The sequence below is a fragment of the Eretmochelys imbricata genome, chromosome 6 (genome assembly GCF_965152235.1).
Source record: "Eretmochelys imbricata isolate rEreImb1 chromosome 6, rEreImb1.hap1, whole genome shotgun sequence".
Classification (NCBI taxonomy): domain Eukaryota; kingdom Metazoa; phylum Chordata; order Testudines; family Cheloniidae; genus Eretmochelys; species Eretmochelys imbricata.
In genome coordinates, this window is record NC_135577.1 from 9,805,027 (window position 1) to 9,827,342 (window position 22,316).

General features: G+C 59.7%; 2 protein-coding genes across 5 annotated transcripts in view; one reads left to right on the forward strand and one right to left on the reverse strand.

Annotated features, from left to right (window-relative positions):
- The window catches only part of FNTB (farnesyltransferase, CAAX box, subunit beta), a 32,377-nt gene extending 27,871 nt beyond the window's left edge, over positions 1-4,506 (forward strand). Inside the window, exons 9-12 of the mRNA XM_077820759.1 lie at positions 331-463; positions 2,934-3,045; positions 3,270-3,384; positions 4,089-4,506. Of these exons, the coding sequence (XP_077676885.1) occupies positions 331-463; positions 2,934-3,045; positions 3,270-3,384; positions 4,089-4,214 (486 nt within the window). The 3' untranslated portion in view covers positions 4,215-4,506. The remainder of the gene's footprint in view (positions 1-330; positions 464-2,933; positions 3,046-3,269; positions 3,385-4,088) is intronic.
- A 3,347-nt stretch (positions 4,507-7,853) lies between these two features.
- MAX (MYC associated transcriptional regulator X) lies at positions 7,854-22,013 on the reverse strand. 4 transcript variants are annotated; one of them, XM_077820764.1, is made up of 5 exons: positions 21,804-22,013; positions 21,656-21,682; positions 14,267-14,374; positions 9,769-9,892; positions 7,854-9,005 (listed from the first exon to the last, which is right to left on the reverse strand). In XM_077820764.1, exons 1-5 carry the CDS (start codon positions 21,837-21,839, stop codon positions 8,818-8,820), a joined length of 483 nt encoding a protein of 160 aa, XP_077676890.1. In that variant the 5' UTR covers positions 21,840-22,013; the 3' UTR covers positions 7,854-8,817. The 4 variants fall into 4 exon arrangements, with proteins under 4 accessions (XP_077676890.1, XP_077676889.1, XP_077676892.1 ...); XM_077820763.1 differs by having other exon boundaries at positions 9,769-9,898; XM_077820766.1 differs by lacking the exon at positions 21,656-21,682.
- Between the last annotated feature and the right edge of the window lie 303 nt (positions 22,014-22,316).

A 22,316-nucleotide genomic window follows, 5' to 3' on the forward strand; every position in this document is an offset into this window, starting at 1 on the left:
ACACCCAGGCACCAGCGCGGTGTGCCGGACGGCTGGCATGCCAACCTGTCGGGCCAATGCGCTGCCAGGGGCTAGCCCTTCAGAAGTTGCTTTGCTCAGGCTGAGGGCTCCTCTCTATAGCGCTGAAATAAAGTGGTTTCCTGTGCCCATGGGGGCTAGCGGGGAGCTGGCAAGATGCTAACCGTTGCTCCTGTTGGTGAAGAGGGAGGAGATGAAATCCAGGGCCAGAGGGTGGGAAATGGAGCCAGGTGCTGGTGCCACCAAGCCAATCGTCCCGTGGCAGCTGAGACTGTCCAAGCCCTGACACGTGTCCCCGTCTGTCCCTTCCAGCACTGGGTCACGAGCCGACAGATGCGCTTTGAGGGCGGTTTCCAGGGCCGCTGTAACAAGCTGGTGGATGGCTGCTACTCGTTCTGGCAGGCGGGCTTGCTGCCCCTTCTCCACCGAGCACTGCATGCCAAGGGTGAGTTTGGGGCCTGTGTGTTACTTACAGCAGTGAAGCCAGGCACAGATGACCATGCCAGTTAGGCTACCGTGTCATCTGCATCAGTGGCCAGGTGGCCTCCGTAGCAGAGGGATCGTATATTAGGCTGCCTGGAAATTTTGTCAATTGGGTGTTTGATTAAACTGGAATATTTTGATTTGGACATGGGACTTGTAGTCCAGGTGGACTCATGCTTCTGTTCTGCTCTATCAGCTGGGCTTCCTGATTGGACTACATCTCCCATGATGCACTGCGTCCCCTCTCCAAGGGGGAGACCATGGGGCATCCTGGGAGATGTAGTCCAGCCAGGGGTGTCTGGCCTATAGAGGAGAATGGGGCACCCAAACTACAGCTCCTGTGAGGCGCTGTAGCTGCATTTCAGAATTATTCAGGTTTGGGATGAACAAAGCATCTCAAACAGGTGATTAAAAGGAAGCAGAAGGGATGGATCAGTAAGGAAAGCTACCTCTGGGTGGTCAGACAGTGTAGGGATAAAGTGAGAACTGCCAAAAGCCAAGCAGAGCTGGACCTTGCCAGGGAAATTAAAACCGATAGTAAAAGGTTCTCCAGCCATATAAAGCAAACAAGGAAAGAAGATGTGGGACCGCTAAACACTGAGGATGGGCTGGAGATTAAAGATAATCTAGGCATGGCTTGATACTTAAATGAATACTTTGTCACAGGTTTTAATAAGGGTAATGAAGAGCTATGGGGTAGTGGCAGGGTTGCTAGTGGAAATGAGGATATGGAAGTAGAAATTACCACATCCAAAGTGGAAGTCAAACTCAAACCGTTTAATGTGACTAAATCAGGGGGTCTGGATAATTGCCATCTAAGAATATTAAAAGAACTGACCTATGAACTTGCAAGCCAAATAGCAAGGATTTTTAATGGATCTGTACGCTTGGGGGTCATATCCTGTGACTGGAGAATTGCTAATATAGTACCTAGATTTAAGAACAGAAAAAAATGTGATCTGGGAAACTACAGGCCTGTTAGTTTAACCTCCGTTGTGTGCAAGGTCTTAAACACAAATTTTGAAGGAGAAAGTAGTTAAGGACATAGAGGTGAACGGTAATTGGGATAAAATACGACATGGTTTTACAAAGGGCAGATCATACCAGACCAATGTGACCTTTCTTTGAGAAGAGAACTGGTTTTTAGACAAAGGAAATGCCATGGGTCTAATCTACCTGGTTTCAGTCAGGCATTTGATACAGTCCTGCATGGACAGTTATTATTTAATTTGGAGAAGCTGGGGATTAATACAAGAACTCAAAGGTGAGTAAGGAGCTGGTTAAAGGGGAGATTACAGTGGGTCACACTGAAAGGTGAACTGTCAGGCTGGAGGGAGGTTACCAGTACAGTTCCTCAGGGGTCAGTCTTGGGCCCAGTCTCATATAATGTTTTCATGAATGACCTTGGCATAAAACATGGGAGTGTGCTAATCAAACATGCCGATGACTGGCAATACGAAGGAAGTGCTGGTTGTTCCTGGCGTCGGCCTGGGCTACGTTCTCTTATTTACAAATATTTCTGCGCAGCTGTGGCATGCTGGTCGGGGCTGGGGAGCGGGGATCCTGGGCCACAGCCTTGCCTCCGCCACTGTCTTCCTGGGTGACACTGGGCGAGATCTTTAACATCTCTGTGCCCCTTCCCCCCGCCCCCTCGGCAGGATCATTGGGGTGTTGTCAGAGAGGGGCAGCAGGCTCAGCAAGGCCTGCAAGCATGGCAGCGGTGCGAGGGGAGAGTGAGGCGGGTTCTGGGTTATGTCGCCTGGCAGGGCCAGGAGGGAGGCTTAGTGCTGATGCGGAAAGGAGTGCGAGGTCACTCCGGGTGGGCATGTAGGGGGAACGGTTCAGAAGCTCCTGTGGGAGTTAGGTGCCCAGCTCCCCGTGACTCTTTGCTCCTCATTGCCTGCCAGCAGGAGGGGCGTGATTTGGAGCAGCCATTATTCTTGAAGCCCCCCAAACCGTTCCCCTGGCGGTGGTGCCTCCCGTGGTCCCCACAGCCAGGCCTCCTCCTGGCTCCCTGTGCTTGGAGGGCCTCCCCCTGGGCACCCGGGACTCTATTAGCTGTGACCTCATAGTGCAGGGGGATCTGCGGGCAGGGCCAGCTTCATGAGATCCCTGTGTAAGACCCTGCTAGCCTGCAAAGCAAACGTATTTTCCAGTGTGGGAGAGGCCACTGACGGTCACTCTGGCCAGCCCTGGCACGGGTACAATGGTTCCCCCACTCTGGGATCGGGACAGTCTCACTCTCCTTGTCCCGTGGCCACACCCCGTCCTGTCCGGCATGGGGGGGGGTGCTACGCTGGCTCTCAAAGGTGGGGGAGTTGGACAGTGTCTGCAGGCCAGGGGCGGTGCCGTGGCCTTGGCCGGTGCTAGAAATGGGGGACTGTCCCTCAGCTTTCCCTAACTGCCCCCCGCGGCCTGTGCTCCCTCCCCAGGCGACCCTGCCCTCAGCATGACGCACTGGATGTTCGACCAGCAGGCGCTGCAAGAGTACATCCTCCTATGCTGCCAGTGCCCTGCTGGGGGGCTGCTGGACAAGCCAGGCAAGTGAGTACCCGTGAGGAGGTCCCGGCACCTGCTGAGCGTGTTGGCTGCCTGGAGCTCTGTGGCCGGTGCATCCCCAAGAGCCAGCGTGGCCCAGGACAGCACTGAAGGGGTTAAGAGAAGGCTGCAGCATCGAGCAGCTCATTGGGGCTTGCAGGGGTGGTGCTGGGGGCTGCTTTGGGCCATGTGGGGGGCGTCTGACCAAACATGTCCCTGCTTGACTGCAGGTCACGGGATTTTTACCACACCTGCTACTGCCTGAGCGGGCTGTCGATAGCCCAGCACTTCGGCAGCGGAGACCTGCTCCACGAGGTGGTGCTGGGAGTCCCTGAGAATCGCCTGGTAAGGGGATCCGCTCAGCCTGCCTCCCGCCCTGCAAATGGCCCTCGTGCTGCGAGTGCTGTCCCTGGGGGAGCGCCTGGGCCACCGGCCTGAGATGGCCCCTGAAGCGTTGCGTGTCTGGGGCTGGCCTGGCGTTCCCCAGCATCACACCTCGCAAGGCGCACTCTGCGTTCATGGCCCACCTGGCGAGACGGGGGCGCGGATTCCAGCCCTTGCGTTGGGGTCTGGCACCTCAGCACCAGGCATCTGAGCGCAGGAGGATGGGATGCCTGACTCCTTAGGAGGGGCCTGCTGATGGAGGCTGGGTCAGCGGGAGCCACCAGCACTCCCGGCCCCCACCCTTTCCCAGGCACCCCCAGCCCTGACTCTGGCTCGCAGCCAGGCTGATTCCCATGGCCTCTGTGGGCCGCAGGGGCAGCCTTCCTCCTCCTCCTCTTCTTAAAGGGCCGCAGCTGGTACAAAATTGTTTCATAGATTCCACGAAGGGCCCATTGTGATAGTCTCATCTGATCTCCAGGATAACGCAGGCCGGAGACCTGCCCCAGAATAATGCCGAGGACGTGGGATGCAAAACAGCATCCCCGGTGCTTCTGCCCTACGCTTCCTCCCCCGCCCGGGTGCCCTTTGTGCCCGGGCCACATGAGCCGCTCGCCTGGCCCGGCCCCCCGTCGCCATTGTTAACTCGGGTGTGTTTCCCCTCGCAGCAACCGACACACCCCGTGTACAACATCTCCCCCGACAGAGTGGTGCAGGCCGTCATGCACTTCCTGCGGCAGCCCGTCCCCGGCATGCCGGCGGCAGAGGAGATAACAGCACCCGCCGGAGACTAGACGGGGCAGCTCCCTTCGCAGACACTGTACAGACGTGCTCTGCCCGCAGTCGGAGCGCAGCGTGGAACCAACCCCCCGGGGCGAACCTTGGGGTTTGAGAGCGGGGCGGACAGGGCCCTCCCCCCTCCAGCTGGTGCGAGCTCAAGGCAGTAGCCAGACCAAAAATAGCCGTGCCAGGCCCCCCGCTGTAGGCACATGAGGGCCCCGGGCCCCACTAACCTTCCTGCCAGGAGCAATGCTGTTCTGAAATAACGGGCTGTGAACGTTTTAGCATCAATAAACCAGAACTGAGCCCCTGGGGGTTTCCTTAGCACCACACTAAATCAGCCTGAGCTGCTGCCCTCCAGCTTGGCCCATGCAGGCCCAGCCCTGCCCCATGGCACTACCTGGGAGCGGGCATGGGGCCTGTTCACAATGAACACCGGGGGAAGAGAGGGAGGCTGGTGCCACAGGGCCTGCTTGCATGATACCGGCTGAACCTTGATTTGGCACTGGGATGAGGGGCAGATCAGAGGTGGTCGCTCCAGTGGTCTGCAATTCTCTGGGCAGCTGAATCCCTGCTGCTGGGTGCCCTGCATGGAACAGGAAACCCAGCGGGAGGCTAGTAAGGGGACAGGACTGAAATGGGCAGCAGCCCCTTTCCCCTGCAGATGAGCCTCCCTCCCCAGGTCTTGCAGGGTGATTCTGCCAACATGGTTATTAAACCTTTTCTTGCTGCCTTGTCGTCTCTGGGGAAGGGTGCACCAAGCCAACCCATGGCTCAGCCGGCCTGTCCACGGCATCCTGGCTCTGTGGCGAGAGGGGCCAAATCCTGGCACTGCTGCAGGCTAGGGGTGGACCAGCATGATAGGGCAACACCTAAGATGGGGCATCCCTGGGGCTCAGGGACAGAGCAGGTTGGTGGCACCAGGATTGAGGCAGCTTGGCACCCAGCTGTGGGCAGAAGGATAGGTGCTGAGGGCCTAGCGTTGGCTGTAGGGTGAAGGGGAAGTGGTAGGGGTGGGGGGTCTCATGCCCAAGGGGGCACTGGGCACTCAAGTCTGTGTGGCTTTAGCTCTCGGGCCCAGTAGCTCAGGTCTTCAGCGCAAGATGGAGCCCTGCAGCCACAGGGGCCACGCCGCCATGCTTCCCATGAGCACAGCAGTGGGCTGCGTGTCACAGCAGGACAGGGCAGTGCAGTGGTGCTGAACAGGGGCTCTGAGGAGCTCCTGGGGCAAGGGCCAGGGTTCCTTGTTTAGAAGAGCAGCACTTCAGCCATAGCAGAGGCCGACTGCCTCTGCATGAAGCAGCAGATGGCTTCCAGGAAGCGACGGGGGGGTAGGTTAGTGCCCCTAGCCAAGGAGAAGGGCTAGGTTCTGCCCCTGGGCCCAGCGCCACAGTGGTATTGCAGCATCTAACACCCATAGACACCCCAGGGGTGGCAGGTTTGTAGAAATTTTGGTGGTGCCCAGAATCCACCCCCGCCAAACTCCACCCCCCCCATGGCTCTGGGAGGGAGTTTGGGTGGGGGAGGAGGTCTGGGGTGCAGGCCCTAGGCTGGGGCAGGGGATTGGGGTGCAGGCTTTGGGAGGGAGTTTGGGGATGGGAGGGGTGCAGGGCTGAGGGCTGTGGGGTATGGGAGGAGCTCAGGGCAAGAGTAGGGGTGTAGGGGCTAAGGACTTTGTCTGGGGCTGGGAATGAGGGGTTTGGGGTGTGGGAAGGGCTTAGGGTGAGAGCTGGGGCAGAGGGTTGGGGTGTGGGGGGGATGAGGGTGCTGGCTGGGATTGGAGATAAGGTGTTTGGGGTGTGGTAGGGGCTCAGGGCCATGGTAGAGGGTTGGAGTTCAGGGGGATGAAGGCTCTGGCTGGGGCTGGAGATGAAGGGTTTGTGGTGTTGGGGAGGCTCAGGGCTCTGGCTGGGACTGGGAATAAGGTATTTGGGGTGCTGGAGGGGCTCAGGGCTAAGGTAGAGAGTTGAGGGTGCAGTGGTGGGCTGAAAGCTCTGGCTGGGGGTGTGGGCTCTGGGGTGGGGCAAGGCTGGGGGTGAGTTTGGGGTGCAGGCAGGCTGCTCTGGGACCAGGGCCAGAGAGGACTCCCCCCCCAGCCCTTTCCCTGCCAGCAGCAGTGAGCTCTGGGGGAGGAGCCCCACTTTTGCAGCACCCCCCAGCAGCACGCTCACCCCCACCACTGTCACTGCATGTGCTCCTAGGGCCCCTCTCAGGTCCAGGAATCTCCCTCCCCTCCCCTGTGGTGGGTGCCGAGGGGTGCTGCGTGCCCCTCCTCCCCTGCTGTTGCCCTGACTGTAGCCTCGCTGTGGGTGAGGGATGGGGCTGCCTCCTTGCCCAGCGTGGGGCAGGAGCAGTGACTGTGGGCAGAGGGGCCCCTTGTGCTGGTGGAGGGTCCCGCCGGGAAAGGGAAGGGCCTGAGGTGGAAGGGCAGGCTCAGTCTGCCTGGCAGTCGAGGTGGGGGGTACGAAGACCCTGCGGCAGCCAGGAGGCAGCATGGAAGAGGCAGAGGCAGGGGGGCAGGAAGAGGGGGCACCCCCGGCCCCAGGACTCTGACTATTGCTGGTGCTAAGGCCCCACATGGAGCTATAAGTCGCTGCCCCTGCCCCAGGGGAGGCCCCCTCCGCCCATGCCTTGCTGCAGCATGGCGGCTTTGGTGAATAACCCCCCCCAGCAGCTACCTGCTGGACTGTTAGCAGAGGCCCCATTCCACCGGTGCTGCCTTGACTGCGCTCCGGGCAGGGTTGAGAGGACAGAAGTGGTGGGGGTGCATTGGGCAGGGGGCACCTCCCCCCTAGCCCTGCCCTCCCAGCACCATGGGCACTGGCCATGGTGCCCTCCCAGGGCTAGCCCCTCATCAGTGGTTCTCACTCTTCCCTTGCCCCGCTGTGACTCCCAGCCCCACATTGCTGCCCCTCCCACCCTACACCAAGCTGGTTGCATGGCCTGGCAGCTGGGTGAGCATGGCCCAGGGGAGCTAAGGCCATGGCCCAAGGGCCCCAGTGATGCCTGGGACCCCCCCACCCAAGGAAGCAAGCTGGTGGTTCTGCCGTTCCTGTCACCAGCCTGGGATGCAGCGAACAGGGCTGAGCATCCTCCTGCCAGCCCCACCCCACAGACAGGGCCCAATTCCTGCAGCCCCTGCTTTTCTCCCTCTGTGCCCAGCAGAGGAGCCAACCAGCTTGTGGCCTAGCAGCCAGAGCCTTGGCCAGGCACTCAGGAGATCGGGGCTCTATTCCCAGCTCTGTCCGGACACCATAGGGCAAGTCCCTTCCCCTGCCCCATGCCTCAGTCTCCCCAGTGGTGAAATGGGGACAGTGCTACTGACCTGCTTTGAGGTGGATGGAGAAAAAGAGCTGGGTGTTCACACCCGTTCTGGAGTTCTCCCCACAGAAGTGGCCCATGCCCAATTCACTACAGCCCAATGGGCAGGGGCAACCTGATGCCAAAACATCACCCCCCACTCCTCTGGCGCTGGGGTTAGCTGGGCACCCCAGCACCCAAAGGTGTTTTCAGCCTGCCCAACGTCCGCAAAAAGGTCGAGCAGCCGCCTGGCTCCGGGGCCGTTTTCTACTAGGAGTGGGGAGGGCAGCCTGGCAAAGCACCTTCCCCCTTGGAGGCAGGGATGCCGGCAAGAAAACGCCGCCACCAACAGGAAGGATAAAATAAGATTTTTATTTATAGTCTCATAGTAAAGGGGAAGCCTTAACTTGCAAGACACTTCTTGGGCAGTATGTACAACATACTTCAGCTCCGCTGGAGGGAGCCAGGCCCTGGCCAGGGAGCCTGCTACACGGTGTGCACTAGAGATCAGAGAACGCCACGAACCGGAGACGGGGGGAGCAGGGAGAAGACAGGACGGAGAGAGAGGGACAGACACACATACACACGCGCTGGCCGTCGCCAGGCCTAGCCCCGGTGCCCCCTTCGCGTCCCGCTGGGACAGAGCCCAGCTGCCCGGGGGCGAGGCCAGCACCACGCAGCCGATATTAGTACCAGCTCTAATGCTTGGGGTGTATTTACATCCGAAAGGCGGGCGGCTGAGGGACGCCCGCGCGCAAGGAAATTTGATCATTACTTTACAAATCTGTTGCCAGGGCCCCTGGGGGCAGCGGCAGAGTCGGGCCGGATTGAACCAAGAGCAGGAAATAAATAGCAATTCATCACCATTCACCCTCGATAAAAACCTCCCCCCACCCCCACGCATCACAGTGGGAGGCCGGACGCCTGGCTTCCGCCCGGCAGCGCAGGGACCTTCCCGAACGACGAGGAGAGGCTGGCTCTGGGCGCGCCCGGCTCTGGGTGCGCCCGACGGGCACCGCTGCTCTCTGCCCCTCCCCCCAGCGGCTCAGGTTCACGGGGCACGTTAGTATAAATAGAAACACGTAGAAAATCGACCGGGCGACTCGGGGGGCGTCTCCTCAGAGCCGAGCGCTGCCCAGAGTCTATCCAAAGGCCGTGTGTCCGGCTGGCCCCCAGAGGAAACGCTGCCGGGGCGGGGCGGGGCAGAAAGCTGCAGTCCGAGAGCCTCTACTAGAGAAGGGAGAGTCCTTACAGAGCGGGCGGGCAGGGGGCTAACGGCGCCGGGGCGGCCGGGGCTAGTCCGTCGCCGCCAGGCGTCTAGCTGGCCTCCATGCGCAGTTTCTTTCGGCTCTGAGGCTCGTCCGGCTCCGACTCCGAGCTGGAGTCGGAGCCGCCGTCGAAGGCGGAGATGGCGCTGCCCTTGGGGTTTGTGTAGAGGCTGCTGTCCGACGAGGAGTAGTTGGCCTGCAGCTGGGCACTCGACCGCGCCTTCTCCAGCGCCCGGACTGCGGGGAGAGGGGACAGTGTCCAGACCCGAGGCTCTGACCGCTGCAATCGCTGCCTGCCAAGGCTGGGCCAGCCCAGCCCCCATCACAGGCCAGGGTGGCCTGAGCAGCCTCAGGAAGCTGGAGGGAAGTCACCCACAGCTGAGGCCACAACACAGGGTCATGGCCAGCAGGGCGCCCTGACCCCCTGCCACGCACGGTGACGGGCCTGAGGACAGAGAACTCCAGAGCCCACTCAGCTCCAGCGGGGAGCCAGGCGCCAAGACCTGCCACCCAGTGCTGGCAGAGAGCCAGGTGGCCCAGGGCTAAGATGTGGGGCAGGTCCCCTCACCAGGTGACCCAGGGCTAAGATGTGGGGCAGCTCCCCTCACCCCACACCCACAATGCTGGCAGGGGCCGAGACATGGCGCAGCTCCCCCTACCCCACACCCAGTGCCAGCAGGGAGCTGGGCAGCCTTGGCGCGATCCCCATTTATTCAGCTCTTTTCACTCTCCAATGAAGCCCCCCAACAATCTCCACCAGACAGGCTCCCCAGTCCCAACCTGGTTACAACTCCCCACCCAATGCCCCAAGTCCTCCTCTTCCCCCACCCCAGGGCACCCCAGAGCCCAGCTGTCTTGGCTGTTTGGACTGGGGAAACCCAGTGCCAGGGCAACAAGCACTTCCCCGCCCAGCAGCTCTGCGCTGCGGGTCCGGCAGGGGTGCAGGCAGACTACGAAATGCCCAGGGCCCAGGCGCATCAAGCAGCCGCTGCCCGCTCACCTTGCTGCTCCAGCAGCGCGTTCTGGCGCTTGAGGTCGTCGATGTCCTGCTGGTGCGTGTGGTTTTTCCGGCGCATGTACTGGATGTACTCGGTGGCTTTGTCGAGGATTTGGGCCCGGGATGCCTGTTGCAATAGTAGGAAAAAACATAACAAAATAAAGACCTAGTTCATGGGGGGGAGCTCCCAGGCCCCTCCTCCCCGCCAGGAGGACAGGCCCCGCAGCTTGGCAGGCCTCGGCATGGAGCGGGTGGTGTGAGCGGCCCAGCCGGAGCCTGTGGCAAGACTAAGCCCATCGCAGGGGGGAGCGCCCGACACAGTGACGCTACCTGAGGCTGCAGAGAACCTGAGCCCATCGCTGGGGGGCGGGGAGGAGGGAGCTGCCCTGGGTGTGCAATAACATAGTGATGATGTCTCAGCTTGCGTCGGCTGGGCCCTGGCCCTGCGGCAGGAGGGGTGCTCTGTGCACCTGCGCTGGTGTGGAGCAGTAAGCCTATTGGCTGGCATTGCTCAGGAAGCCAACTAGACCCTGGCGGAGACGGTGCGTGCAACGGTAGCTATGAGCATCACCTTAACTCTGCCCTTCTGGCACATGCTGCAATGCAGTTGTTCATCACCCAATCAGCCTTACTTGGTGCCCAGGAGGGACGGTGCCCAGCGGGGGAGGTAGTGATCCCTATCCAAGGGGCAGCCCCCTGGCCCTAGTTACTGTTCAAGCTGCACCAGAGGGTCGCTGGCATGGCAGAGTGCCTGACAACACTGAGCCACATGCCTGGGACCCACAGCCCCTTTGACAGCTGGCAAACTGAGGCACAGATTATGCAGCCTGCGTGGGGTCACTCACAGCGTCTGAGGCTAGAAGCAGCTTTGCTGGGGCCCACCCACTGCCTGAAGCCCAGCTCCATTCACTGCTGCTGCAGGGAGGGGGGGACAGGCCCAGGCTGGCCTCAGCCGCTGTCCAACAGGCAGGCTGGAGGAGCTCACAGTTGCAGGTTAACAGCCTGGAGAGTGAGGCACTGCACTAAGCCTGGCCCATCTCCACAGGCTGCACATGGGTGTCCCAGCAGCTCACCGCCACACGCCGAGCCGAGCTCAGCGCTGCTCAGAAGCTAAGGAGGGTCTGGCCATGGCAGCCCTCAGATGGGAGGCCGAAAAGGCTATCCCCAGCCCGCCTGAAGTGGAGCCAAGTGAGGACAGTGTGGGGCTTGCGGAGGCCTCCTCTCCACCCAGGGGACCCACTCAATGCCCCCTGGGCATTTTGCACCCAAGCTAGGGGCACTCCCGCACCATGGCCTGGCTGATCCAAGCCTGCTCCCCAAGACAGTGTGCTGCACTTCCTGACACGTCGCTGGGCCTCCAGAGGTGGCAGCATATGACGGGATTACTCTGCTTCCAGGGGGAGCAGGAGAAACCCCTGCGTTCAGGTTGACTGACCTTTCCCATTATAATCCCTTGTTTTCACTTCCTTGTAACTCCAACCCAGTTTAAGGGCTCAGGCTGACATTTCCCAGATTTGGCCTCTAGTTCCAGTTGAGTGGTTTTGGAAAGGCAGCAAAACCAGCAAGTTTTGACAAGGCTAAACACTTTTTCCCAGTTTCCTGTGGGCATCTCCCCGGTCTAGTGGAGGAACCAGATATATGGACCGTCCGCCATCCCTGCGAAAGCGAGTTCAGTTCAGCCAAGTTGTTCGACTCTCCCAAATCATAAATAAGCCACAGAAAAACCTCCCTGTGCTCGCAATCAGGAAAACCTGTTGGATGCTCGAGCTGTCTCTTGTGCACTCCAGCTGCCTGCACCCAGCGCCGGCGGGACCGTGGCCACATGACAGACAGAGCTAAAGCAAAACAAATCATGACCTGCCAGCTTCTTTTCAATAACCTTGGGCCTAGAGGAAGATGCACTGGGTTGGGAGCCAGGAGCTCTGGTCCCTTCTCTATCTGACTGGTGTTAATTCTATGCCCTTACTCAGCAAGGCCCTTGCTTTAGGGAGCAGTCAAGCATGGGTCCTCCTCATTTGACAGGAGAGGCAATGAGGATTTGAGAGAGCACAGTCACTTCTGGCACAGGTGGACAGAGAAGCCAGGTCTCAGTGCCTCTCACAAAGCAGCTGCCAAATCTAGGTACAGGTTCCTATAAGAGACTACTTCTGCAGAGCCACCTGCAAAGTACTGTGAGGACCACAGATGAAAGAGCCCTATGTAATTTCAATGCCTCCTCTCAAACAGCACCCAGGAGTCCTGACTCCACCCCTGCCAGCCACTGAGCCATACTCCCCACCCAGGAAGCCTAGTTCCCAGCAGTCTACTGGTGTCTAGCAATCACCCGTGTAACCCACTGGCAGAGTGCATCACATCACCCTCTGCGGGCTGGTGTGAGGATAGGGTTAACCCTCTACCGAGAGCAGTGAGCGGAGTTACTCCTCTGGGCCGTGGACAAGATGGTCTCAGGTTCGAGCCCAGCCGATGACCCAGGTGAACATATTACAGTTACACAGGATGGGGTTCTCTTGTTGGATCGCTTGAAAACGCAGTAGGGAATTCCAAATCTGAGCTCTGCATGGAGGAGTAACTCTCAACACCTCTCTCTGCTGAGACAGCATCACCCCGGCAACTCCCCCGCTGAGATTTCCAAAAGTGGGGGCCTCCCACGGGGTTCCTACCTCCAGGTTTCAGCAGCCCAGCGAGTGGCCTGACTTGCTGTGCTAAGCAAGAGGCTGTGAGGAGCAGTGCCACAAATCAGGGCCTAGGAAAGGACTCAGGAGCCAACTGCAGGCCCCCGTTCTCAGCCCAAGCCTGAATGAGGAAGGGTGGGTCTGGCCAGGGCTGCGATACAGCATCATTGACCTGACTGCACCCAGGAATGCTGCCTAGCAGGACATGTGCTTGGCCTGGAGCCTCCAAATAGCTCTGGCCTTTCCAAAGAGCCGGGTCTGCACTTCCTCATTCTTTCCACAGAGCTCTGACGAACAGCTAGCTCCACCCACAGTCTGAAAGGACCCACGGCTCTCCTTAGCCTCCTAGCTTGGTGCTGGCGCCAACTCCCTTTGAAACAACACAGACCAGAAGGTAGGTCGGCAGTCAAGAGCCTGGCTTTTCCAATCCACGGGGCCTCCTCCCAGGAGCCCCCAGCTCTCCCCTGCCAGCCGACCCAGAGCAACAGGAGGCCAGAAGAACTGGGTGCCAGAGACCAGGGCAGAGGCAGGCGGTGTCCTGGGCAGGTCTGGGGGGGGAACAGGATGGCGCCATAGCAAGGGAGCAGGATGCTGTACGGCAGGTCCAAACCCGAAGCAGTTCTGCGCCCCGGCCATTCTCAGGGCGGCATGACACTGCCTGCTGACCCAGTGTCACCAGCTGCCTGCCCGAGGCTGGAGGCCGCACAGCCGGCCTTAGGGAAGCCCCGTCATTACATGTCCAGCACTAAGACGTCTCACGAGAGATGGGGCCCTGCCCAGGCGGCCGCTGCCCTGGGCGCAAGGCTTGCCCACAGCAGGCCAGACGACGCCTGCCTACATCAAGGCTCCCAGTCTCCAGGGCGGGCGCCTTTGCCGCTGTCTCCTGGGCCGTGCAGCCCAGACACCCAAGGCTGCCACCAGGCAGGCCACAGCCTGGCGCCGGGTCCCCGCCAGGGGAAGGCAGGCTGACTTGTGAACGAGTTGGGAGACTTGAAGTGTTTGGGCATCAAGCTGTGCCGGGACAGTCCCAGTGCCAGGCCAAGTCTCCATGTGGTGGGGAGACCATGTGTGGACAGCAGGAGGAGCAAGCCCTGCCCACAGCCTGCCCCAGCGAGGTGTTGGATGAGCACCAGCCCAGCAGGGCACAGCCACGGCTGTGGGCCGGCGGAGGAGGGAATTCTGGGCCCAAAAGGGACAGACCAGCCGCTCTGGAGGACAGCAAGGTGCTCTGCCGACAGACACGCTGCACTGCCGGCTGGGAGGGCATGGCAGGACAGGCAGCGCTCATCCCTCCCCAACCCCTCAGACCACGGGATCTAGGCAACAATGCAGCTCTCCTAGCAACACCATTGTACCACTTCTCCCTCAGATCAACCTACCCCGCCCACCTCTGCACCTTTCCTCCGGAGTCTGGCTCTGCTCCCCTACCTCGTCTGGGATACCCACTGGTGCGCCGGGGCCCCTCTGTGCTGATCCACTGAGGATACCAGCCTTGACAGCCGCCAGCCCAGGCGCCCTGGTCTCTTAGCTCAAGCAGGAGCAGCTCAGGCTTCCAGCTCTGGAGGGCCCTGGTTTGATCCCCGACGTGTCAGCGGCCATCACATCTCCTCAGATGCCCCCCCCATCCCTGGCCCTGAGGCACCCAGCACAGAAGACACCCCAGGCGCCTCCCTGCCCTGGATCTCAGCCCCCAGCGGCACTCACGCGGGGTGGGTCTCACTGGGTCACTCTTGGCCCCTGTCTCTAAGCCCGGGCTGCAGGGTGGCCGGCAGAGCGTGTGCAGGAGGAAGCCGGGCCAGGCCGGGGGCTAGCGCTCTCAGTAAACTCACCTTCTCTCCCTGGAGGGACGGGACGGAGTCCCGCAGACTGTGGAAGCTGTCTTTGATGTGGTCCCTGCGCTTGCGCTCCAGCGCGTTGTGGTGCGCCCTCTTGTCAGCCTGCAAGAAAAGGACACAGAGATGGGGGGTTAGGGACCTTCAGCCTGGCCCAGAGGGGATGGCGCTGCGCTCGGGGGACAGCGGTCTCTGGAGTGCGGCCCTGCTGGATGCAAAGAAAGAGAGGGAGGAAGAAGAGCAGCCGCGGCAGCGGCCAAGGTAGCTGGAGGAAGAGCTGCCGTCCAGGCAGGAAGAGGCCCCGCCCCCACGCTCAGGCCGGCCCCGCCCCCACGCTCACAACCGACCAGGATCATTCAGCGACTGACGCTAACGGCCAGTGTAGATCACACACCCAGGCGGCGTCCCCTGGGAAGGGCCAGGTGCCAACAGAGACGTCAGCCCCAGCAACAGGTCCGGCCTGCACACGGAGCTTCAGCACCAGCTACCCGAGGGGTCAAGGGTGAAGAATCAGACTCAGCTGGGAACCTCCAGGGCTGGACAGAGTCCCATTCTGTCCTCCCACCTCTGCCCACGCTGGAGGGGCTGCAGCGGGCTCTACGACCACCCAGCTTCCTCCTCCGTCACCTCAAACCCAACCACGCCTCACAACCTGCGCGCAAGAGGCATCGCCGTGCCGGCAGGTCCCTTACATTCCAGGGGCAGATGGGACCATGAGATCATCGCGTCTGGCCTCTGAATGGGATGCCAGGTGCCATGCTGGCGTGGGCACAGCTTTCCCTCAGAACCCATTTCTCTGGCAGCCTCAAGTGCCCACAGACTCCGGTCACCTTCCTGTGCTGACTGACTCAGGTACAGGACGGAGAGCAGGTGACACATGCTGCCAACACATCAACACGGGCTTGGGGGAGGTAGTTCCTGGAGGCGAGCTGGCACAGGCGGGGGCTAGGAGACACGTATGCAGCATTCTTACCAGGCCCAAATGCCACCTGGTACTGCAGCCCAGGCAGCCTGCCCATTCACCGGCATGACTGCGCCGGCCCCAGCTGCCAGGCGTTACCAGCAGGGCATCGGGGACACAGCGTGCCCCAACCCACAGGCTGGGCAATGCCATCGCCGCTCCAGCTGCGTGCTGGATCCACTTAGCAAAGATCTGAGCTCTCAAGCCGGGGGCCTGAAAACCACATTCCCTCCCCTCCTCCCAGCACAGGCAGGCAGACACCCTGCCATCAGCTCCCTGGGGGACCAGCAACCGGCCAGCTTCTGCTCTTCACAAGGCCTTTGACTAGAGCGCTCCATGCCAGCTGTTCACGGAGAAGGCACAGTGCCACACCTACCCTGGGCTGTTCCTGCGGGCAGGGGAAACGCAGGGGCCAGCTGCCCCCTAGTCATCCACCGCCGGGGGTTTCAGTACGGCACAGGTGCTCCGTCTTACAAGGAGTTGGCCCCAACAGCAGCCTGTCAGGCACAGAGGCACTGCTAACCCCTCCTGCCTTCCCGGAGCCAGGCCCGCCCCTTGGCCATCCGCAAAGAGCCGCGTTGGAGACCCAGGCTGAACTGGTCCCTTGACTGGCATGCGGGAGGCCGTGTGCTCCCTCCAAGCTGGGCTATTTGTATGCCGATCACTTTCCCCAGCCTCCCTGGTGCTGGCAAGCAGCTACAGCCCACGATTAGTCAAATTCAGTCATTTTGGGCTCCCCCACTCCCCGGGCACTCGCTCAGCTCACCCCCTCCCAGCCCTGGCGGCAGCACAAAGGGGCAGCTGTGCTGGGAGCTTCTCCCCAACCAAAGCAGAGCCTCTGTCCAGTGCCTGGGTGAACACAGCCAGGCTGGACGTTCCAGTCCTGGGAGCCGGGGCCGTACAAAGGCAGAGCCGGGAGAACTAGGCAGGCGCAAAGCCGCGGGCAGCCGCTGCCGTGCACTCAGTCTCCGCCGCTGAGCAGCACCAGGAGTGAATGGCTGGAGAAGAATACGGCCATTGACCATTCAGCAGAAGCACTGGTTTTCCATCTGGCTTGGTTCCCAGCCAGCCCTGGAAGCTGGCTTGACGAGGCAGGCAGTCGTGTTGGCTGACGGGTGCAGACCCAGAGCTAGAAGGCTGCTGAGCTTGCAGCAGGGAAGCTTGCTGGGACAGGGGTACCAGCAGAACAAAAATCCCCCCCATACAAGGGCTGTCACCTGCAGCAACCGAGACATGGGGATGGCCCAGCAACCAGCATCATCCACGCTGTGGATAATTGCAGAGTGGGAGCAGCGAGCCCTGAGCCCAGACAAGAGCGAAGTGAAAGCAGCATCGGGCTCTGCCACAACCCGCTGATGGAGAGGATGCAAGACTGGCTCTTATCCCTACAGCTCCACTTGGCACAAGCCGTGCCCGGTGCCAAGCAAGGGCCCATGTGACAACACTGCCCCATTCATCGGCCAGCATGGCCTGCTGCCACGTGACTCTCCATCAGTGCTTCCTAGCGCCCTTCCCGGGCTGGCAGGTGCTGCAGAGGATCTCAGCTTCGGCCGGCCCTGAGGTGCCTTGGTGCGGACTGCCAGCACCTGCACAGCCGGGCCTTGGGGCACACGCTTGCAAGAGGAAGGAAAATACCAAACCCCTGGCACCTCAGCCCCACCATTCAAACCCTGGCTCAGACACATGGCTGGATGGCCCTGGGCTCTGCTCTGTCTTTAAGAGTCACAATCACTGGAAAAGCAGGGCTCTACCTAGACATCCTTCGACAGTGAGGAGAGCAAATCTCAGAACAGCCAGGCTCACGGCCCGCATGCCACGCGCAGCCAGCACCCCAGCAGAGAGGGCGGGCAGTGGATGCAGCAGCCTCTGGAATCTTTGTATGGCCCACCTGGCCTCTGCCAGCACATGCTTTCCACCCCCTCCAGGGGGAACAGACAGAGCGCTCCAAGCTCCAATCACCCCCACGGGCAACAGAAGGCACTGCCCAACACTGCCCAGTATGGGGGAGCTGGCCTGCCTGCAAAGCAGCTGAACCCTTAACGGAGGGGAAGAGTAAACCCAGGTCAAGTCATCTAATGACACCTGGTGGGAATAAAAACAAAGCTGCCTCCTTCCAGGTCACCTGAGGACACGAGCCAGACCAGACACTTAGTCAACATTCTCGATTAGCCAGCAACGCAATCGCATTAGCTCAGAACGCCAAGCCGCTGGCCCCCAGGCCCTCGAGGAATGGAGCTGCCCACTGGGGACACGCGCTGAGGTGTCTCCTGCTTGCGACACAGAGAAGCCTCCAACTGGGCACCCTGGAAGCTGCTACTCTGCAAACCAGCCAAAGATGTGGGAGAGCAAAACAGAGCCTGCCAGGAGACACCCTGCACCAGTCTGAGCTGGGCAAGCCAGGGCCTGATCCTGGGCTTTACCCAGTTGGAGCAGATGCCACAAGGCGGCCCTTTAGGGGCTGCTTTTAAAAATCTTCCTTGAAATTGTCACTTTCCATAGCCAGCCCCACACGAACCAAATGGGTGCTTTTAAGAAACAATCTCTCAGTGACTATGACACTAGGCACAGTACATCATGGATCATTTGTGCTAGGCCAAACAGGAGCAGCTATCTCTAGCAGCTTGAACCGCAATGTATCACGGCTTCCCAGCCCCTCTCCTGAGTAAGCTGTGCTTTCCCACAAACAGATCATTTCACAAGGCTCAAGAACTACCAGCAAGGGGGTCGAAAGAACCATGCACAGCTCGACAGGAGACCATGCTTCTCCAGGCCAACAACCCTACACAAGCCAAGCTCACACTCCCAGGGTTTCTTCCACCAGCTGGCAAGGGAAGACAAAGGGACTCCCAAAGTCATTTGCTCCCAAGACTTATTTAAGGAAGCCTTTATCTAAAAAAAAAAAAATAAAATAAAAAACCCATCCCACACGTCTCATCCTAGCAACTCATAGCAAGTTGTCCGGAGCCAGCACTGAGTTTAGAGGCATTTAGAAGCTACAAGTTGCCAACTGGGCTCCAAGCCGTAAAAGCTAATTTACTGTTGGCATATTTGCTGCTTACTGTGGAGCATTTTACTCCATCTGGACAGCGCAAACAGGCAGAATGTTTCCTGGCCTGCTTCTTCCACACTAGCAGGAGGCGAGCGAGTTGAGGGTACAACCGCTGCAGAGAAAGTTTTACAGCCAAAAAAATTTTCACTGCAATTTGGAGAGATTCATAAACATGGCCACGCAAATCATGGCTTCAACTTTTAGGCCTACCCGGTAGTAGCTCTTTCTACACTGCCACCCTCTGGCTGAGACCTGAAATCCTTCCTGCTTCTTAAAAAAAGCAGGTTTCAGAGTAACAGCCGTGTTAGTCTGTCTTTGCAAAAAGAAAAGGAGTACTTGTGGCACCTTAGAGACTAACCAATTTATTTGAGCATGTAGCTCACGAAAGCTCATGCTCAAATAAATTGGTTAGTCTCTAAGGTGCCACAAGTACTCCTTTTCTTTTTAAAAAAAGCAGTGACCACTTCCGTTTGAGCCATGTTTACTTATAGTTGTTACCAGAAACACAGAACAGTATGAAAACTGAAAGGCTAGAGGAAAGCATCCTAGACTTTCAGTTTCTTTTCTTTGGGCATTTGACAGCTGTTTGCCCTGTTCGGGTGGGTCTTTCGCACAGCAAGAGGGCTGAGAAATGTTTTTTTAGAACAGGAAAATCTGGTTGTGAAACCATATCCATCGGCAAGGGCCTTCCAGGCCAAACACAGCTAGAAGTTGCCTCAATTTGGTGGGATGGCCCTTTCCCTCCTGAAGAGCAGAGCACACAAACCTGGGATTTCAAGCCAGTGAGCAAGATTCAATTTGATAATCCAGGAGTGAACAGAGATATATGGCCCAACAGCAATCTAGGAGGGTCCTTTTACACAGCCTAGGGACATGGTTCACCCACATGCACCATTCCCCAAAGGATTCAGGGAGCAACTGATTTATTGCAATCTTACTGGTCTAGGCAAGGCCTGGTACAGGGATAAACATCCTTAGGAGTCCCACTGAGGGACACGAGAACAGTATGGGATCTCTAACTATAAAACACCGGCGCATGGCACCATCTAGGCAGACAACGAATTTCAAGACAAACCAAAGAATCGGACGGATAACCCCTTGGCACTGCTGATGCTCCACTAACCAGACAGGCAACTGAAGGCAACTGCTAGCTGGTGATCACAAACCCACTTGGTTTAGTAATCTGACAACCCGAGCTAAATCCCCTCTATCTGCCCCTTGCAATCCAGATCTTACAGTCTAGAAACCACTGGAAACCTGACTGGAAAAGGCTGCTGCTCCATGCAGAGGTGGCACCTCAGACAGCAACGCAGCTGGGGAGACTAAGGGCCACCCCAACCAAACACACAGGGATTTTTCAAAGAGCCAGCCAGGACCCCAAGACAGAGTGTTGTGTTTTCAGTGTCACCCATTCACATTAACCACCCCAAAGACGACAACTTCCCACTCAGTACTCATTCAATCCTCTGGAGGCAGTGCAGGGATGGGGGGCAGGGTGGGAGGGGTCTGTACCACAACCCCACCTTGGCTGTACTCAAACCATTAACACAGAACCACTCCCTCCAAGCAGCCATTCCCAAACAAGACAATTGCCTTATGGGATGTCACAGAACCACAGCAGTTACACCTTCAATCCCTGACCCGAGCCCTGGGCAGGCTGCAGTGTCCCCAGCTGCCCCCCACCAAGGAAGGGGTTCTCTCCTATGTGCTCAGTATACCACCACCTGCCAGGCCTGGGATCTCAGCCCAGTAATTCCGTCACACTCAAAGCTACTCCTCCATAGAGACGGGGGCCCCTCTCCCAAATCAACACAGCTCATGCTGTGTGTCCCCCACATCTTCCCCCCACCCCAACCAGTCTACACCACCCACCCTTCCCATCCATGGCCTAGATCCCCCTGCACCTTTCCTCACATTCACAACCCTACCTCACACTCACAACTCTACACACAATGAGCCGACACAGCCCAACTCTCCCCACACACCCCCAGCCTACGTCCCCAGCCACACATGCCAGTTCTAGGTCCACCCTCCAATTCCTCACACCCTGGCCTAGATCCCACACACCCCCAGCCTAGAACCTCTCCACATCCATGTGCCTGGCCGAGATTCTCCCCAATTTCCCACACACACACGTCCAGCCTAGATCCCCCCACATACACTCAGCCAGCCTAGATCCCCCCCACATACATGAAACAAAGCCCAACAGGCCTAGATCCCACTCCCACATGCCTGGCTGGCCTAGATCCCTCATCCACATATATGCCTAGCCTAGATCCTCCACACACACCCCCAAACCTGGCCTAGATCCCCACCACCATTACTGCCATGTCTAGCCACAATCTCCTCCATATACACACACAGTGTAGATTCCCCTCCAATCCATGCACACCTGGCCTTGATCCCGATCCCACCGTACACGCTCAGTCTAGATTCCCCTCCAAATCCTCCTTCACACATGCCCAGCCTAGATTCCCCTCCACACACACACCCCAACCTAGCATGCCAGGTCTAGATTCCTCTCCACAACCCCCCCACTCAGGCTTGATCTTGATCCCACCTGGTTCTCATACTCACCCTAGAGATGCCCCCTCCACCCCGCTCCTCTCATCTAAATCCCCATCTCACACACTGACCTCCCCCCAAACACACTGGGTCTATATCCTCCTTTCCACCCCATCCTAGATTCCCACTCCACATACGCCTGCTACAGATGCCTCTTCCAGCCACCACTCTACACCTCCCTGATCTAGATCCCCCTTCCCAATCCATGCCCAACATGCCTGATCTAGATTCCCACCCCACCATAGATGATCCTTCCAATCCCACTCCACCCCTGGAGCACATGCGCCTGGCTGACCCTTCCCTGACCTAGATCTCAGCTCTAGATTCCCCTATACACACCTCCCAGCCTGGCTCCCCTGAGCCTGGCTCGCCCTGCCCTAGATCCCAGCCCCAAATCCTCCATACACACCTTCCAGCCTGGCTCACCTTGCCCTAGATCCTCCATACACACCTTCCAGCCTGGCTCCCTTGAACCTGGCTCCCCTATACACACCTCGCAGCCTGGCTCCCCTGCCCTAGATCCCAGCCCCAGATCCTCCATACACACCTCCCAGCCTGGATCTCTGAGCCTGCGTCGAGTGCCCGAGCCTGGATCCCAACCCCGATAGCTCACAGTACATGCCCGTCTCGGATCACATGAACTTGGAGCTAGCGCCAGCTGGGTCGGGGCCCCTAGATCCGGTCCCCGCGCACCCGGCCTGCCCCCCCGACCCCCACCCTAGCGCTCACACCGGCGCGGCCTGGCTGCCCGGGCCGGGCCGGGCCGTGCCGGGCGGGGCCGGGCGGTAAGCAAGGAAAGGCAGGCACGTACCGCAGACTGAAACCTCGGCTGCTCTTCCTGCAATAAGAGAGAGATAGAGAAACACACGCGTTACTGTCAGCGCCGCTGCCCGCGCCGAGCCGGGCCGGGCCGGGCCTGACACGGGCCGGGCCGCAGGGGGGCAGGGGGCGCCACTCACGTCGCTCTCCACCTCGATGTCATCGTTGTCGCTCATGCTGCCGGGCCTCCGGGCGCTGCGAGCCGAGCCGAGCCGAGCCGAGCCGGGCGGGGCGCGGAGCGGGAGCCACGGGCAGCGCAACAACAACAGCCCGCACGGCGCAGCCACCTCCCTCCCGCAGCCCCAGCGCCACCGCTGCCGCCGCCGCCGCCTCCACCACCGTGCACCGCCCCCGGCCACGTGACCGCCGCCGCCGCCGCGGGGCCTGCTGGGGGGTGGAGTTCGCTGGGGCGCGGGCGGCAGCCGGTGTCTCAGCTCGGCGAACTACAAGTCCCAGCGGGCCCCGCGCGGCCCTGCCTTCGGCCCCGGAGCCCCCTGCGGCGGCGGCGCGCTGCACGCCGGGGGCTGTAGTCTTGGGCAACGAGGAAGGACTCCGTGGAGAAGAAGACACGTGGATAGGAGGCGGAGAGTGTGCGGAACCCCACCCTACTAACAACCTCACGGTGGGGGCTGTGCCCAGGGCTGCCTCCGCAC